Source organism: Pantherophis guttatus, chromosome 11 (assembly GCF_059756535.1).
Source record: "Pantherophis guttatus breed Tessera chromosome 11, ASM5975653v1, whole genome shotgun sequence".
Taxonomy (NCBI): domain Eukaryota; kingdom Metazoa; phylum Chordata; class Lepidosauria; order Squamata; family Colubridae; genus Pantherophis; species Pantherophis guttatus.
The window spans coordinates 8,929,591-8,948,366 of NC_142073.1; the positions used below are offsets into that span (position 1 = coordinate 8,929,591).

At 44.1% G+C, this 18,776-nt stretch overlaps 1 protein-coding gene across 2 annotated transcripts; it reads left to right on the top strand.

Moving 5' to 3' along the window:
• Positions 1 to 298: 298 nt before the first annotated feature.
• Positions 299 to 15,668, top strand: PLEKHF1 (pleckstrin homology and FYVE domain containing 1). Of its 2 annotated transcripts, none has more exons than XM_034425729.3 (2): positions 299 to 1,061; positions 14,221 to 15,668. In XM_034425729.3, exon 2 carries the CDS (start codon positions 14,234 to 14,236, stop codon positions 15,041 to 15,043), a length of 810 nt encoding a protein of 269 aa, XP_034281620.1. In that variant the 5' UTR covers positions 299 to 1,061; positions 14,221 to 14,233; the 3' UTR covers positions 15,044 to 15,668. The 2 variants fall into 2 exon arrangements, with proteins under 2 accessions (XP_034281620.1, XP_034281621.1); XM_034425730.3 differs by lacking the exon at positions 299 to 1,061 and adding an exon at positions 4,734 to 5,085.
• The last annotated feature ends 3,108 nt before the right edge of the window (positions 15,669 to 18,776 follow it).

An 18,776-nucleotide genomic window follows, 5' to 3' on the forward strand; every position in this document is an offset into this window, starting at 1 on the left:
GGAGAAGGGCGGCATATAAATCAATTTTTTTTTAAAAAAAAATGCCTTTTTGGCAATGCTGTTACAGTGGGCTCTGGCACTTAGATCATTAGAGAGGAGTACTCCAAGGTTCTTGACAGAGTAAGGGTCGTCTACTAGGTCCATCCAGCTTGTATTTTATGTTCTGATTTATTTTATTTACTTTGCTTTTTTTTTTTTAATGTAAACTTCTGCCTAGGTTTCTCCGCACCCCAGATTCTTCCCACCGGAAATCTTTTCTTCTACTACGTGGGCTTCGCTACGTCTCCCGTACTTTGCTGTCACATCTCTGCCCCGACCGCACCCCGTGCATCTTTTCCTCCTCCTTCCTCCTCCTCCTCCTCCTTTTTCTTCTTTTGTTTCTCACCCGCCCCACCCCAAGTAAACAAACAAATAAATAAATCACCAGGCTCCGATTGTCCCTTTTCTGATTGGTTCCTGTCGTTTTCTTCCTTTCTTTCACGATTCTTCTCTCCTGCTCGGGGTGGGTGGGGGGGGCGGGGGGGGCGTGGTTAAAGCGTTGGAACGCTGAGCCTGAGCGTTCCAGAACCGGATGGTCTGGCTTCCCAGGCGCCGCGCTGATTGGCTGCCCAAAGCCCCCCCCCCTCCCCACATCAAAGGGAGGGCGTGGAATGTTGGAGAGTCCGAGCGTTCCAAAGATACTTTTTCCCTTCTAACTTTTTTTTTTTCTGGTCTTCTCGCCGCGGAGCTCGCAGAGAACGCGAAAAGAAAGAAATAATTTTATTTTTTTTTATTTTTTTTTAAAGCAGGCATTTGATCTTGCATCTCTATTGGGATCTACTCCGAAATAAGCCTCCGGGGACTTCACTGGATCTGGTTTCCAGCCGGATTCCAGTGGATCTCTTTCGTTAGCCACTTCCAAGTCTCAGGGGTTGCCACTTCTCCGCCTTGCTCTTCTGGCTTCCTTCCAAGCGGATTGGAGCGAAGGGAATCTTTGAACTGGACCCTTGGGATCTCAGGGATCGAGAGAGCGGCCGAGGCCGCCTCGGTTTGGAGCGGAGCCAAGGAAGTCACAAGAAAAGGTAGGTTGGGAATTGGGTTTGGCTCGCCCGCCGATCTCCGCCCCGCGGTTTGCTTTCGGAAACGGAGAGGCGCGCGGGTTAAACGGAGTTTTAAACTTTGCACCACCGCTGAAGAAGTTGGACTTGGGGGAAAAATGAGAAAAGGGGATTTAAATACAATGCATTCCGGTCCCATCCCTTCCTCCCTCCTCCCGCCCGCTCCCCCATACATAAAGTTCCAACTTCATCAGATGGAATTCTTATGGGTAGCTACTGACTGACCTGTTGCAAGATTTCCCTCGTTTTCTTTGAAAAAGTACAGAAATAACCGGGATGGGGGCAACCTGAGCGCGTATTGTGTACACATATATCCCAAAGGTGCTTTTCTTCAAAAGGCAACTGGACTTCTTGTTTTTTTTTTCCTTGAAGACGTTTCGCTTCTCACCCAAGAAGCTTCTTCAGTTCTGACTGAATGGATGCTCCTCCAGCAGTCAAGAAGCGAAGGAAGCTTCTTGGATGAGAAGCGAAACGTCTTCAAGGAAAAAAACAAGAAGTCCAGTTGCCTTTTGAAAAAAGCCTTCCGAATGGTTTTTTCCCCCCCACCTAGCTTCTCATTGTACTGGGGGGGAAATCCCACTTATAGAAAAGTTTAATAGGTTATAGCAGTGATGGTTAACCTTTCTGGTGCCGAGCGGCCAAAGCGTGCGCATGCCCGAACCCCCAAAATGCAATGCAAGTGCCCCCCCATGCATGCATACGGCCAGCCCCCCTGCACCCTGTTTTGGTTTTGGGGCATGTATTGGGCCTGGAAAGCTTCCTGCACCAACCTGGAAGCCAAAACAGGGTGCAGGTGCACAGCATGAGCCCCCCCCCCCGCCATGCCCCGTTTTGGGCCTGGAAAGCCTCCTGCGCCAATCTGCAACCCCCGCGCGCATTCGTGGCAGAGTCCCAAAGACCAGCTGGCTGGAAGGAGGCGCGCGCGCATGCACAGTGGAGCTGGGCTGGGACGATGGCTGGCATGCCCACAGAGAGGGCTTTGCATGCCACCTGTGGCACACATGCCACAGATTCGCCATCACGGGGTTATAGTATGAGTGTTTAGATACCTTGTTCAAGTAATGGAAGATAGCTTTTCTCCTCCTGAGGCCCCCTCTAGTTTCTACTTCCATGAAAGAGTGCTGGCTAGGACAGGGGTCTGCAACCTTAAACACTCAAAGAGCCATTTGGACCCGTTCCCCCCAGAAAAGAAAACACCGGGAGCCACAAAACCCTTCCCGTGCCTGACTATTTCTTGAGCAGCCACAAAACTAGCATATGTAGTTGAATTAAACGTTCTGTTTTCTTCTGAAACTTTTCATTTCTTGGCTTTATCCATGGTTGGCCTACCGGGGGGCTGAAAAGCTCAATAAATCACATGCCGGCGAGTGTCGCACATTGGCGGTTATGAAGCATATTTTGAGTGACAGGGAGCCGCAGCAGAGGGGGCGAAAGAGCCACATGCGGCTCCAGAGCTGCAGGTTGCTGACCTCTGGGCTAGGAACTGAAGCTTGGAAGATAGCAGGCTGAAAATGATCATGTTAGAGATTCTAAGATCTAAAACATCGATAGACCCAAAGCAAAAAACTTGGGTTGCATCCAAGCAGTGCCTTCTCAGAAATCAGTGATGTTGATCTCGAAGGAGACTTCTGATGAAAGTCCCTGTCATGGAAAGTGATTTCAACTTGATCTCAACTGCAGAGCCAACTTTTTACACAGCTGGACTTCTCTGCCTTTCACAACAGCCTGAGTCACACAAAGACTCAGATCTTCCCACCAAACTCCGTCATATCCAAGTGCTCAAATAACTGTTTTAAAGGCAGAGACTTGAGCCTCACCAACAAAATAGGAAGGAACATAACAAGTAATAAAGGCTTTGGCAGCCACTCTGTTGAGATTGAGGGTTAATTTAACGCAGAGGTCTTCAAACTTGGCAGCTTTAAGACTTGTGGACTTCAACTCCCAGAATTGAAGTCCACAAGTCTTAAAGCTCCCAAGTTTGAGGACCTCTACTCTAGAGAAATGGTTGCCCATTTGGGATGAAGATAATTTCTAACAGAACCCATACTTGTACTAAGCTTAGCTTCAGCCTATGTAAAAGAAATACATCATTGGACAAAAATCCCACTAAAATAACCCTGATCTTCCAACCAAAGGGCTATTTCCCAAAACCAACTCCATGGTTCCTTACACCCATTTCTTTGAAAACACTACCACTACCACCAACCCATGTGTGCATTGTTTTGGGTTGGGGGGTGGAGGTCAAAGTCTCCAGCAGATTGCCACGGTCATTTCCAGGGGTGGGATTCAACCAGTTTGGACCGGTTCAGGCGAAGCTGGCTGAGGAATTCTGGGAGTTGAAGTCCACAAGTCTTAAAAAGCTCCCAAGTTTGAGGACCTCTGATTTAATGGGTTCTAGACAACCCGTGACCCATTGGGTCGTTGTTTCAGAGATACCTATTTCCCTAAACAGAGAAACAAAATGAACACAGCTGGGCAAAAAAAAAAAAAAGCAGCGGTAACAGGGCTGACTTCCGACTTCCTGCCGGCTTGCCCAGTGACGTTCCTTGTAGGAAACTGGCAAGGAACATTGGAAATGTTGACTGGCTGACCACAGCAATGCAACAGCATTTAAAGTGGCCAAAACTTTGCCACATTTGAATTCTATGGGAGTCGTGAGTTTTTGGTCTTTGGGTGCATTCTTTAAGTTAGTTCATTTGAGGTAAATTGATTCAAAAATGGTTGCCTTAAGATGCATCAGTTATTATTATTTATTATTAGTTCGATTTATATATGCCGCCCTTCTCCGGAGACTCAGGGCGGCATACAATGCACTAAGCAATAGCCTTCATACTTTTGTATATACCTGCTTGGTAGGGCTTTTTGGCCCCCCCGAGTGGTGTTCTATTTTATACAAAGTCAGCTTATTGCCCCCACAAACCGGGTCCTCATTTTACCTACCTTGAAAGGATGGAAGGCTGAGTCAACCTTATGTCAACTTGCAAAGCTTTCAAGTTTCCATGAGCAGGAGGGAGGGAGAACTGATAGAGCTGATTGATTTCCCTAACTGAAGTGCATTCCATATATTCTTCCTGACCGCAATCAGAAGGAGGGTGTTGGATTTCACAGCCAGCCAAAGTGGTTAATTGGAGAATGTGATTTATGACATGGCCAGAGAGGAGTGGAAAGACAGGGTCATAGGGGAACGTAAATCTACGTGGGATTAGTTCTAACTGCATCCGAATATTGCCGAAATGGTGCTCCTAATAAATGACTGTATTTCTTTTGAAGTTCGGCTCATGGCTCATGAATTAATTAGGGCATCTTTCGGAAACTTCACACCTTGAGCCTGGTGAGATTTGAACTCGCAGTAATTGCAGGCAGCTGGCAGCTAAGTGCTACTTTAACAGCAGCAGTTTAGTCCACTGCGCCACCAAGGCTCTTTTTTGGTTCCAACGTTCACCCAGTTGAAGGTTAAAAACAACCAAACAATGCAAGAATGTTAGTGGTACATAGATATTGTGAAGTAGAGAGCTTGCTTTGTGAGTCGCATTCTTCCGTTGGCAGAGAGACGCCAACAACAAGAGAGTGGGACGAGAAGGGCATACAATGGTTGAATTGACTATGAAATGGGGAAAAAAAAGTGTCAGCTGAGGGAAGATTGGCAGAGGAATGGGGTTTTTCATAATCAGAGGGTTAAAATCCAATACCCTGCAAGGCTGAGCTGCGAGAATAAGAATCCCTGCCTTTTCTGCCCAATTTAGAGTTACGAACTTCTATTTTTTTCCCCCTCTACTTTTTCCTATTATTTTGAAATAATGGCAGAATTTGACGCAAATAGCTAGGCCTCCGCAGAAAGGGGTTGGGGGCCACTCAAAAAAGAAGGTTTTGCAAGAGTTCTCCTTCTTTGCAGTTTTATCTCTGATGAGTCACAAATTACTCTGTAGAGGCTAACCTTTGACAGATAACCCAGCAGCCCCCATCGATTGGAGGAGAAAGTTCCAGAGAAGTAAGTGGCTTTTTAAGTTAGTTCTAGACCAGGGGTGTCAAACTCGAGGCCTGGGGGCCAGATCCGGCCAGTGGGGTGCTTAGATCTGGCCCACAGGGCCATCCTGGAAACAGTGAAGGACTGGCCTCCAGGACTGCATGCAGCCCTCCCAAGCTCCGTTTTCAACGGCAGAGGGTTGCAGGAGGCCGTTACAGCTGAAAACAGAGCTCGGGAGGGCAGTGGGCGGCCCTCGCAAGCTCCGTTTTCACTGGCAGAAGGTTGCAGAAGGCCGTCGCAGCCAAAAACGGAGCTTGCGAGGGCCGCGAGCAGCGCTCCCATTTCCGTTTTCACTGGTTGCAGGAGGCCGTCGCAGCCGAAAACGGAGCTCGGGAGCCTGTTTTCGCTGGCAGAGTATGTGGGCCATCACCATGATGTCGAGCTGGCCACACCCACCCTGTCCACACACCCCTGCCCTCCGCCCCCCAAGGTCAAACACAAACCCTGATGCAGCCCTCAATGAAATCAACGCTCCCTGTTCTAGACCTTTATTCTAGCGATTCCATCTCAGTACCGCTTGGCTCGTGAAGTTTCTTCAGAAGCCAGTAGAATGGCAGAGCAGAGAGAAAGGGATTCCCCACCCCACCCGCCACCCACATCCCCAGGGAAGATGGAGTAATAGATACACTTAGTCATTCTGCCCAAGTGACACGCAGGGAAGCCCGGGCTACGTTTCTTGACTCATCCTCTGATTTCTGAGCTAACAGCAACCACCCTTTTCTCTGGAATTAATTCAAGGATATTATTAAGTGAGGCAAAACAACTAAGGATTTGTTCTGGCCTTCATTTCTGAGTTGGCTTCTTGCACGGGGTATGCTTCAAGCTTGGGTTTTCAAGTCAACCGAGAAGAGTCCTCGGGCTGTTCTCCTGTGGCTCCTTTAGGTAAAGGTAAAAGTTCCCCTCGCACATATGTGCTACTCATTCCCAACTCTAGGGGGCGGTGCTCATCTCCGTTTCAAAGCCGAAGAGCCAGCGCTGTCCGAAGACATCTCCACGGTCATGTGGCTGGCATGACTCAATGCCAAAGGCGCACGGAATACTGTTCCCTTCCCACCAAAGGTGGTCCCTATTTTTCTACTTGCATTTTTTACGTGCTTTTGAACTGTTAGGTTGGCAGAAGCTGAGACAAGTAACGGGAGCTCACCCCATTAACGCGGCACTAGGGATTCGAACCGCTGAACTGCCGACCTTTCGATCAAAGTTATAATGGTGCTGGAAAAAGTGACTTATGACCATTTTTTTTTTTACAGTTACAACCTTTCCAGCATCCCCCAACTCACAGGATTCCCCAGTCAACCAGGCAAGGCTTACTCTGTAATACAGATAGTCCTCGACTTACAACATCCATTTAGTGACCGTTCAAAGTTACGACAGCCCTGAAAAAAGTAACTTACAACCGCTTTTTCATAGTTATGACCATCGTAGCATCCCCACAATCATGTGATCAAAATTCAAACACTTGGCAACTGGTTCATACTTATGATCGTTGCTGTGTCCCAAGGTCATGTTTTGGGACCTTCTGACAAGCAAAGTCAGTGGGGATGCCAGATTCATTTAACCACCGGGTTAGTAACTTAACACCCGCAAGTGATTCACTTACCAACCAAAAAGTCATAAAATGGGGCAAAAGTCACTTAACAAATGTCTCACTCAAGAACAGAATTTTGGGGGTCAATTGTGGTCGTAAGTCGAAGACTATCTGAACAACGTTTTGAATCCAGTGCTGGGGTAAGCGGTGTATATTTAGAAGCTCAAAACATCTCTTTGTCGGGCACAAAGGATGAGGACCCTTCATTAAATTGCAGCTCAGAAGATTTAGTCAAGTTTATTACACAAAAATCTAGTTTGACTCTAATGATAGCTCGGCAAGCCACTGGAATTTGAATGTGCATTTTTTTCCCTTCGTTTGAATATTATGTATTCTTTCAGGTTTCGTTTATAGGCTGACCTTTGGATGAATGAACCCAGTGTGTTGAAATTGAAATCTAAAGGATGGCTTTGTGTAAATTAGGCTTGGATTATTATTTTGTTCCGCAGGGAGTTGCAAACTTGCAACTCCTTATCTGCGGATAAGCCTCCTCCCAATCTCAAGAAGATATGAACAGAAAGAAAAAACAAAATCTCTTGTAGCTCCTTATCCAAAGGGTGAGATAGCTAGGTGAAATGGTGACCGTATCTGTTCACAAAACAAATAAAAACCAAGTTATTTATCTTACGGTAAAGGTAAAGGTTCCCCTTGCACACATGTGCTAGACATTCCTGACTCTAGGGGGCGGTGCTCATCTCCGTTTCCAAGCCGAAGAGCCAGCGCTGTCTGAAGACGTATCCGTGGTCATGTGGCCGGCATGACTAAACGCCAAAGGCACACAGAATGCTGTTCCCTTCCCACCAAAGGTGGTCCCTATTTTTCTACTTGCATTTTTTACGTGCTTTTGAACTGCTAGGTTGGCAGAAGCTGGGACAAGTCACGGGAGCTCACCCCGTTATGCGGCACTAGGGATTCGAACCGCTGAACTGCCGACCTTTCGATCGACAAGCTCAGCGTCTTAGCCACTGAGTCACCACGTCCCTTGGGAGGAAGATATGGAAGTTGAAATTACCAGAGACAAAGGAAGTATACAGTGGGAAAAGCTGTACTAAGCCATAGCCTTACAAACCGCAATGCAACTCATGTGCAAACGTGTGACTTGAATTTTTCTTCTGCAAAAAAAAATATATATTCCCCTCTTTTACTTTCAAAGCACTCAGTTTTGAAGGGGCTCTGGGTTTTGGGGTTTTGTGGGGGGGGTGTTTTGCAGCGTTGGTTGGCTCTTCGAACTCAAAGAGAACTAGTTATTGCAAAAGAAAATCTTTCTTACAAAAACCACGCTTTGGATTGGCTGAAGCGATAACAATAGTTCCTTGAATTTTGCTCAGCCGATCCATCTGACGAAAGCCACGATTTTGCAGGCTCTGGGAAGGAAGCCCGGGCCGAAGAGGAGAAGCGTTATTTCGAAGAAAGACAATGTAGGGCTCTGTTGTGAAAGAGCCTCTTTTAGCACTTCAAGATCTCTGCAGCGGTTCAAGCCAAGGAACGGGCGCTCTCTTGTTTTAAAGTATACTTTCCAGAAATGTAAATGAAGGTTGAAGTCTTTAAAAAGCACTGTGTGGTGAGGAGAATAATTGCCTGCCAGTAATTGGAGAGTTGGAATGTTTTAAGTCAGTTCCTGCAAATGATTTCCAGAAGGTGAATAAAATAATTGTCTGCTATGGCTCCTAAATCCTTTTTACAAAATTTCCTTCCTCCCTTCCTCCTTCCCTCTCTTTCTTTTTCTTTCTTTCTTTCTTTCTTTCTTTCTTTCTTTCTTTCTTTCTTTCTTTCTTTCTTTCTTTCTTTTTCTTTCTCTTTCTTTCTCTTTCTTCCTTCCTTCCATCCTTTCTTCCTTTCTCTCTTTCTCTTCCTTCTTCCTTCTGCTTGCTTTCTTTTCTTATCTTTCTCTTTCCCTTCCTTCCTTCTTCCCTCCCTTTTTCTTTTTTCTTCCTTCCTTCTTCCTTCCTTCCTCTTCCCTTCTTTTCTTTCTTTCTTTCTTCCTCTTCCTTTCTCTTTCTTCCTTCCTTCTTCTCTCCTTCCTCTTTCTTTCTCTTTTTCCCTTCCTTCCTTCCTTCTTCCTTCCCTCCCTCCCTCCTTCCTTCCTTCCTTCCTTTTTTGCTTCCTTTCTGTTTTTTTTTCCTTTTCTAAATTGCCCCAGTATATCCTCTTTGTTGCTCTTCTCTGCACTCTTTCTAGAGTCTCCACATCCTTTTTACATCGTGGCGACCAAAACTGGATGCCGTATTCCAAGTGTGGCCTTACCAAGGCATTGTAAAGTGTATTAACCCTTCACGTGATCTTGATTCTGTCCCTCTGTTTAGGCAGCCTAGAACTGCGTTGGCTTTTTTGGCAGCTGCTGCACACTGCTGGCTCATATTTAAATGGTTGTCCAATTAGGACTCCAAGATCCAAGAGAACGGTATAATTTCTCAATCCCTTGAATCGGTCCCTTTCATGGGACGGAAACCTTCACGTTGCTGGAAACCTCTTGGAAAAAACTCCATCAGCAAAAGCGGCCTGTGAGAATCATGAAAACTTGGCTGCCTTTTACAAGGACAAGTTCCCACTTCAAATGAGCCAAGAGGTTAGAGGTGCTGCCGGTTTTTGGTTTTTTCCATCCTGCTGGAGTGTGTAAAAAAATCATTATAGCTGTAAAGGAAAGAGCAGGAGGGGAAAAAAAAAAAGGCTTGGCAAGCTTTATTGTGGGTTTTTTGTTTCTCTTGAAATGAACACAATTCTTCTAAATGAGCAAAGGGAAACTCATCAGCCCAGAAAAACAAACTAGTTCTGAAAGCCAATTTGAGCTAGTGGTTAAGGCACCAGGCTGGCTGGGTGATTTTGGGCCATTCTTTGTCTTTCAGCCCAACCATCTTACAGGGAGAAAAAGGAAGGAAGGAAAGGAAAGGAAAGGAAAGGAAGGAAGGAAGGGAAGGAAGGAAGGGAAGGAAGGAAAGGAAAGAAGGAAGGAAAGGAAGGAAGGAAGGAAAGAAAGGAAAGGAAAGGAAAGGAAAGGAAGGAAGAAAGGAAAGGAAGGAAGGAAGGGAAGGAAGGAAAGGAAAGAAGGAAAGGAAGGAAGGAAAGAAAGGAAGGAAGGAAAGGAAAGAAGGAAGGAAGGAAAAGAAAGGAAAGGAAGGAAGGAAAAGGAAAGGAAGGAAGGAAAGGAAGGAAGGAAGGAAGGGGGAGGGAGGGAGGGAGGAAGGTGCATGGCATTGAAGTTTACCGAATAGAATATTAGGGTTGGAAGGGACCTTAGAGGTCTTCTAGCCCAACCCCCTGCTCAAGCAAGAGATCCTATATATCATTTCAGACAAACGGTTGTCCAAGTCTCTTTTTAAAAGCCTCCAGTGATGAAGCCCCCATAACTTCTGAAGGCAAGCTGTTCCACTGGTTGATTGTTCTCACAATTTTTCCCTGGTTCTACGTTGCTTCTCTCCATGATTAATTTAGAACAAATGCATATTATGACTAAGACAGAACAGATACCTGTGGTTCCTCACCAGCACTTCATCTGGCCTCCCTTTTGCTGACTTCTTAATAAATTGAAAGAAAAATAGGAATAAGGATGAGGGGGAGGTACCTATTTTTTCTTTTGCTGTTGCAAAATTATTTTGCAATAGCAAAATATTGCAGTGTTTGAAACAAAATTGTTTCAAACATGGATCGTTCTGGAGACAACCTCCAAAACAGAATATATCACAGAAAATCCCCTTAGGATATAAAAGGGCAGTAGATGCTCTAAGATATGACATCTTAGAAGACCCTTTTAAACGGGTGACTGTTGCAAAGCCTCCCTATAGCATAAACAAGAATTAAGACATAGTTTCCTTCTGCTGTTGGGATCACAGGCGAAATGTATGAAGTGTGCATGTGTGTATTTGTATGTCCATGTGATATGACATACATTGAATGGTTGCAAGAACTGGGCATAGCCTTGGTAGTACAGGGGTTTAAGGCACCCTGTTATTAAGCTTATTAAGACCAGCTGCCTGCAATTACTGCAGGGTTCGAATCTCGCCAAGGCTCAAGGTTGACTCAGCCTTCCATCCTTTCTAAGGTAGGTGAAATGAGGACCCAGTTTGTGGGGGCAATAAGCTGACTTTGTATAAATATACAAAAGCATGAAGGCTATTGCTGAGCACATTGTAAGCCGCCCTGAGTCTTCGGAGAAGGGCGGCATATAAATCAAATTAAAAAAAAAAATAGCTAGTCTGGTGAAGAGAAGGACCAGGCAAGACATGATAGCAGTGTTCCAATATTTGACGGGCTGCCACGGAGAGGAAGGGGTCATGCTATTTTCCAAAGCACCTGAAGGCCAGATAAGGAATAATGGATGGAAACTGAACAAGGAGAGATTCAACCTGGAAATAAGCAGAAATTTTCTGCCAGCGGGAGCAATCAACCCATGGAACAGAAGTTGCCTTCGGAAATTGTGGGAGCTTCATCACTGGAGGCTTTCAAGAAGAGACTGGACTGCCATCTGTCAGAAATGGTGGAGGGTCTCCTGCTTGAGCGGGGAAGGGTTGGACTAGATGACCTACAAGGCCCCTTCCAACTCTGTTAATCTGGTACAAGTGACTACATTTGTTCCAGCTCTTTTTTTTGTTTTTTTTTTGCCAAATTGTGGGTCTTGTGAAAAGTTATGAAAATTAAGAAAGTGTAAGGAGAGCTAAATTCGATTGAATGCCAAATCTGTTGCAACTCGAGACTTTCCACTGCAAATACATTTCTACCCTCCATGACAAAAGTAAAAGCTGGTTGGCATATGGTTTTGAGCCGGATATAACGAACCACAAGATTGAGATTATGCTGTAGGTTAGCTTTTCTTTGGTTAGAACCTTACTGTTCTGTTTCTTACTTTCTTAAGCTGACGATGTCCCTTATTACACTTCGTACACTTAAACCACTTAGGGATGTAACATTCATAAAAGTCTCTTCTTTTTTATATATATATATAAAAAAACAATGCTTATTTACACACTCATTGTAGATAAGAATCCTGCCCCAATATGACCTTTGTTTCTTTGTGAAAGGCCAGTTATATTAGCAATTGTATTTGTCTCTGGAAGGAAAATATGGGAACATTCTCTGTGAACTTCAGTTTACCTTGGTTGATGAGGAAATGACTCATATATTTTTTTTTCCATATCTAAGAGGGTTTTGCTTGAGACCAGCGCTGTTAAGCTTTGTTTAAGCAACTCAAATGTGACATCTAAGTCCCTTGAGCTTGCATATCGGACTACCTAATGAAGTTTGCCGTGGGTCGTATGGGATTCTTAAATGGAAAAATACTATGGAGAGGATCCCATTTTAAAAATCTTACATTGGGAAGGGACAATCTGTGAATGAGCCCTGCTTTTAAAAAACAAGGAACTCTCTCATACCCAAAGGAAAGTAGAACAATGTCTCTTTGCTAATTTTCTGTCTCTGCTGGACGTTCTTGAATCACAGGAAAACATGTAATTTTCCGTCCATAGTCTAGGAAGAGAAACACCAAAAGATACGGGCAAATATGTAGATTTGTTCTATGCAGACTTATGACCACAATTGAGCCCAAAATCCAGATTGCTAAGCAAGAGCGTTGTTAAATTAAGTTTTGCCCCATTTTAGGACCTTTCTTGACACAGTTGTTAAATGAATCACTGCAACTGTGAAGTTAGTGACTTGTTAAGTGAATCTGGTTTCCCCATTGACTTTGCTTGTCAGAGGAGCACAAAAAGTGATCACATGACCTCAGGTCACTGCAGCTGTCATAAATATGAACCAGATGCTAAGTGTCCAACTGAAAAGCTATAGTGGCGCATGTGGTTAGAATGCAGTATTGCAGGCAAACTCTGAATTCCACTGCCAGCAGTTCGATCCTGATCGGCTCAAGGTTGACTCAGCCTTCCATCCTTCTGAGGTGGGTAAAAAACCCAGATTGTTAGGGGCAATAGTCTCTGCAAATCACTTAAACAGGGCTTTAAAGTAGTAGGTTAGTTTACTTTATTGTCATTGCACACGGTACAACAAAATTAAATGCCATCTTTGGTGTACATTAAAAATAAAAACACAAACATACATCCTTTACATTCTGTATAATAGAAATTGAAAACCCGATATTGCCCTATACCGTAGAATTCAATATGGTTATTGCCCTGGGATAGAAGCTGTTTTTCAGCCTATTTGTCCTTGTTTTTATTATCCTGTACCGTCTGCCAGATGGTAATAGTACAAAAAAAGGGTGCCCAGGTTGAGATGGATCTTTAAGAATGTTTTGAACTTTCTTAAGGCAGCGGGAGCTATAAAGCTCTTCCAAAGAGGGGAGAGGGCAACCAGTGATCCTCTGGGCAATGACGCTGACTCTCCGGAGCCCTCTGGAGCGCTGTCCTATCTACCACTGTGCAATTGGCAAACCATACACAGGTGCAGGAAGTTAAAATACTCTATGATGCAGCCGTTTTTCATTCAGTTGTTGCTTCCTGAGAAGTCTCAGGTAGTATAATCTCTACTATGGAATGTTATTAAGCCTAAGTGCTATTGCTGTTTTGTTCACCTGATCACGGGGATGCTGCAATAGTTGTAAGTGTGAAAAACAGTCGTAAGTCACTTTTTTCAGTGCCATTGTAACTTTGGTCACTAAACGAATAGTGGTAAGTTGAGGGCTACCTTGTATAGATTCTGTTCTTGACTTAACCTTAAAAGTTACACTCCAAGGGATGATTCAGGAAAGCGTTTCAGTATCGTGTTACTGTAAAAACTGGTTGCTTTTTGAAATCCTGGATCTTGCCCATGGTGAAATCAGCTTTTAAGATCGAGGGGTTTATTTTTCATGGCTTGATGACACTGTAGAACAGGGGTGTCAAACTGGATTTCTTCGCGGGCCAGATCAGGGAGCTGGGACGGACGCCTCCTGCAGACCTTGCCAGCCAAAAAGTTGCATGAGGGGGCTGCGTGAGGCCCCCCCGGGCCAGTGGTGAAATCTAAACCAGTTTGCCACCAGTTTGCTGGCCGCGCACATGCGCTGCACAACAAATGCTCGCCGTGTGCACATGCACATTGCGCACCAAACACATGATGCGCATGTGCGCATGCACAGCACAGCAGGATTTCCTGCTTTCTAGCACAGCTAAACTGCATGGCACAGCTGATCTTCGGAAATACCAGTTCAGAGGAACGGGTAGCTTTTTAAACTACAGGTTCGCCCGAACCGGTAGCTTTTTTTTTTACTACCGGTTCATCCAAATCGGTAGTTTATATCACTACAGGTTTGCCCGAACTGGAGCGAACCAGTAGCATTTCACCCCTGCCCTCTGCCCTGTTTTGACCAGCAGAATGTTGCAAGAGGCTGTCCAGGCTGAAAATGGGGCAGCGGGAGGGGGAGGGGGGGTTAGGCACCACGAGCCAGTCCTTTGCTATTTCCAGGCCAGACCTACAGGCCAGATTTAAACACCCCGTGGGCCAAATCCAACCCGTGGGCCTTGAGTTTGACAGCCCTGCTGTAGAACAAACGGTACCTGGTCTTGTCATTTAATCTTTGGGTTCTCTTGCAGGTGACTTCTCAAGATGGTAGACTACTTGGCTAACACGGAGATCAACAGTCAACGGATTGCGGCAGTGGAAAACTGCTTTGGGACCTCCGGCCAGCCCTTAGCTGTTCCCGGAAGGGTTCTTTTGGGCGAAGGGATTTTGACCAAAGAATGCCGTAAGAAAGCCAAGCCTCGGATTTTCTTCCTTTTCAACGACATCCTGGTGTACGGCAGCATTGTGATCAACAAACGGAAGTACAGCTGCCAACACATCATCCCCCTGGATGAAGTCACTCTGGAGATTCTCCCGGACACCTTGCAGATGAAAAACCGATGGATGATCAAGACCTTCAAAAAATCCTTCGTGGTTTCGGCAGCCTCGCTGACCGAGCGCAAAGAGTGGGTCAGTCACCTGGAAGAATGCATTCGACACCTTTTGTCCAAAACGGGACAGCAGCCCCCGACGGAATACGCAGCCCCTTGGATTCCGGATAAGGCGACGGATATCTGTATGCGTTGCACCCACACCAAGTTCTCGGCACTCATCCGAAGACACCACTGTCGAAAGTGCGGCTTCGTGGTGTGCGGCAACTGTTCCCGCCAGCGTTTTCTCATGCCTCGGCTATCCTCCAAACCGCTGAGGGTTTGCAATCTTTGCTACAAGCAGCTGATGGCCAAAAAGAAGGAATCTGGAGACGAGGCAAAGCCACTTTATTCCCCTCTGCCTGGCTATGAAGTTTCTAGCGGGGATGAGAGTGACAGGTCTGACGAAGACAAACTGGAACAGTGGCCAGCCGAGACAGAATTTTACACGTCGGATATGAGCTGGTCATCCTTCCACAGTTGATTGCTCCATGGACTTTCTTCTCTTTAAAAGCTGTCGTACTTTTCAAAACGACGGAAAAGGCTGGGTCATTCCTGGACTGGGGAGAGAACTAACTTCGTACTCTGCTTCATCTGTTTTTTGTTTTTAGGAATAACAAAGAAGAACTATCCTCAAGCCAATTTGTAAACTTTTGATCGGGTCCTCTTAAGACTGAGTCATTCTTCTTGGAGCTCCAAATTGGATTAATATATATATATATATATTGTGTATTTTTGGAAAATGTTGGTCCTCTGTATTTAATTTTGAAGTTAGTCAGCATCCGTACTCATCAAATGTTGTATTTCCATCCTGGGAAATTTTAACAGAACTGTATGTAAAAATATTCCCGAGTTGTGTCTCTTGAAGAAATCCAGTTTTTTAAAAAACCAAAACATGAGTTCTGATGAGCAATCCAGAAATCAAAAGAATAATTTCCAGAAGATCACTCAGCCTTGAAAATTGAGGGTACTTTTTAATGAAGCACTAAATGGAAGTTATTTGATGAAATTTACAATAGTATTACATTTAAAAAAACTGAGCTGCTTATTTAATTTTTTTTAATCAACTTGAGGCGATCAAGAAGAATTAAAAACTGACATTGCTTTGACTGCTTACTTTTGAGTAAATTTTTTAAAAAAAGCTTGGGGAACTAGGTTTAGATATTTGGGGTCCTTTTCTAGGTTATGTCCATGCAACCCATGATACTGTGGTTTGTTGAATGAGTTTTTCACTTGGAGTGTTGTTGAACTTAACCAGTAAACCAGAGTTTAGTGCAATTTAGGAATACAACTAGTGACTTGTTTGTGATGAGCAGAGAATTTTGATAACTAATTATCTTTTATCACACGAAGCAGATGTCTTAGAACACTAAAAAAAAAAAAAGAAGTTGGATGAACAGAAAACTGATTTGTAGGCGGTATTGAATTATATTTATGAGAAAGAGCCAATTATTTTTAATAAGCTGAGTGTATTCTAAATTATGCTTTTAACATATGCTACTTCCTGATAGAATAGTACCTCTCTGAATAGAATTGTCATTAGAAAAAACACATACACACACTCTACATGCCATAGATATGGACTTTGGTGTTAAAGAGATTATTATTGTATGAGTTTGCATGTAAAGACCTTAATTTTGCTGATCAGCTGAAAGCACTTTCATCTTTCCAAATTGCAGAGAAATATCAGATGTGGATAGCCAAAGTAAAAACAATAGCTCTGACCATCTAGAGCAGGGGTGTCAAACTCACGCCGTCATGGCTGCGTCACGTGATGTATCAGGACTTTTTTCCTTCACTAAACAGGGCATGGGTGTGGCCAGTGCGTGACGCATCCGGGCTGCGGGCCTGGGAGTTTGACAGCCCTGATCTAGAGTAGGAATGCATCTGTATGACCTGTGGACTTCGACTCCCAGAATTCCTGAGTCATCCATGCTCAGGAATCAGAGAGAGAGAAAGAGAGAGAGAGAGAGAGAAAGGAAGGAGGGAGAGAAAGAGATATATGATATATGATATAAGATAGAAGATAGATAGATGATAGATATAGATAGAGAGATAGACTTAGATAGACATTGATAGATGGAGATAGATAGATAGATAGATAGATAGATAGATAGATAGATAGATAGATAGATAGATAGATAGATAGATAGATAGAGACAGACAGACAGACAGACAGACAGACAGACAGACAGACAGACAGACAGGATGGATATACGAACAAGCAGGCAGAGAGAGACAGGCAGGAGAGATAGAGATAGAGATAGATAGATGGATATAGATATAGATGGATATAGATATAGATAGATATAGATCAGTAGATATAGAGATAGATAGATAGATAGATAGATACAGACAGACAGGATGGATATACAAACAAGCAGTTAGGCAGAGAGAGACAGAGGCAGGATAGATAGATAGAAATAGAGATAGATAGATAGATGGATATAGATATAGATAGATATAGCAGTAGATATAGAGATAGATAGATAGATAGATAGATAGATAGATAGATAGATAGATAGATAGATAGATAGATAGATAGATAGATAGATACAGAAAGACAGACAGACAGAGGATGGATATACAAACAGGCAGTTAGGCAGACAGAGAGACAGAGGCAGGATAGATAGATAGATAGATAGATAGATAGATAGATAGATAGATAGATAGATAGATAGATAGATAGATAGATAGATAGATAGATGAGTTGAAGTTCACAGGTCATGAAGGCAAGCAAAAAAAAAATCATTTTGTCGTAGCTGGTCCTTGCATGCTCCAATTCCCTAAAGCAGCCTTTCCATCTAGATACCCTTCAATTATTATCGGTCTTCCATCCCATAATTGTCACCCTGCTTTACCCACTGCCTCCTTGAACTGTCTGTAGGGAGGTGTTCTCAATCATAAGCCAAGAATCCTAAAGATAAATTAAAAACAGACCATCTTTCCTTTTTCTGATGTCGAAATATTTTTTTCCCCAACTCAGTCCATAAAATAAAATAAAAAACAATGAAATTTTAATGAGGAACAGAACATCCTGTTCCAATTGCAACAGCATGGGACCAATGACACCAATGAATTCAACAACATTTGTGGATTTTTTACTTCTTTACCTCCCACCGAGAAGTGAAGAAGATTCTTGGATGAGAAGTGAAGCATTTCCAAAGGAGGGAGGAACCCAAGAAAATTCAGTTGCCTTTTGAAGGAACCCCCCCACCTCCAACCTTTGGGATGTTCCTAGGATGGTAGAGGGCAAATACATAAAACTTGGCTCATGCACCCTTTTTGCAAAATCAGGCATTGTCTTATTGAATGCAAGGTACCGTTGTATCTCTTGGAAACCCATTCAAGCCATCTTGTATTTTGCAATGCTGCTTTTTTTTTATGTGCCACCCTGCCTGCAGAGCTCAGAGACAGGATCAGGGGTGACACAATCCAGCAGGTTCTGATGAACCGGTAGCAGAAATTTTGAGCAGTTCAGAGAACCAGCAAATAACACCTCTGGCTGGCCCCAGAGTGAGGTGGGAATGGAGATTTTGCAGTATGCTTCCCCTGCCATGCCCACCAAGCCACGCCCACAGAACCTGTAAGTAAAAAAATTTGGATTTCACCACTGGATAGGATGATTGCGAGGCCCACGTCTGGGGGAGGCTACAGTAAAATTTCTGCTGCACTGAATGTTCCTAAGAGCTCAGTGGCCTCTATAATTCTCAAACAGAAGATGTTTGGCAAAATCAGGAGTCTTCCATCAGCTGGTCCTCTGGTCAAACTGAACAATCGGGAGGAAGACCTTAGTATGAGAAGGGACCAAGAACCTGATGGTCACTCTGACTAGCTCCAGAGATCCTGTGTGGAGCTGGGACAGTTTTTGCAATGCTGTTTTTTTTATGTGCCACCCTGTGGCAAACCATAGTGGTCAAAAAGGCTTGCCACAGGTTGGCACGTCCCGTGGCTATCTCTTGCCACGTCAAAGACAAATTACTTAACGCATTGTAAGCCGCCCTGAGTCTCCGGAGAAGGGCGGCATATAAATCAAATTTTTTAAAAAAATGCATTGAGGATCCACTCTCTATTCACACTCGATCAAATCATAGAAAAACAGCAGCGCAATTAAGACGAGCATCGGCCCAAAAAATCAAAAAACAAAAAGGTGATTGTTGGGTAGAAAAGGTGGCTTTTGTGCAGAACAAAAACCAAAAGAAAAAAAAATTGGAAAT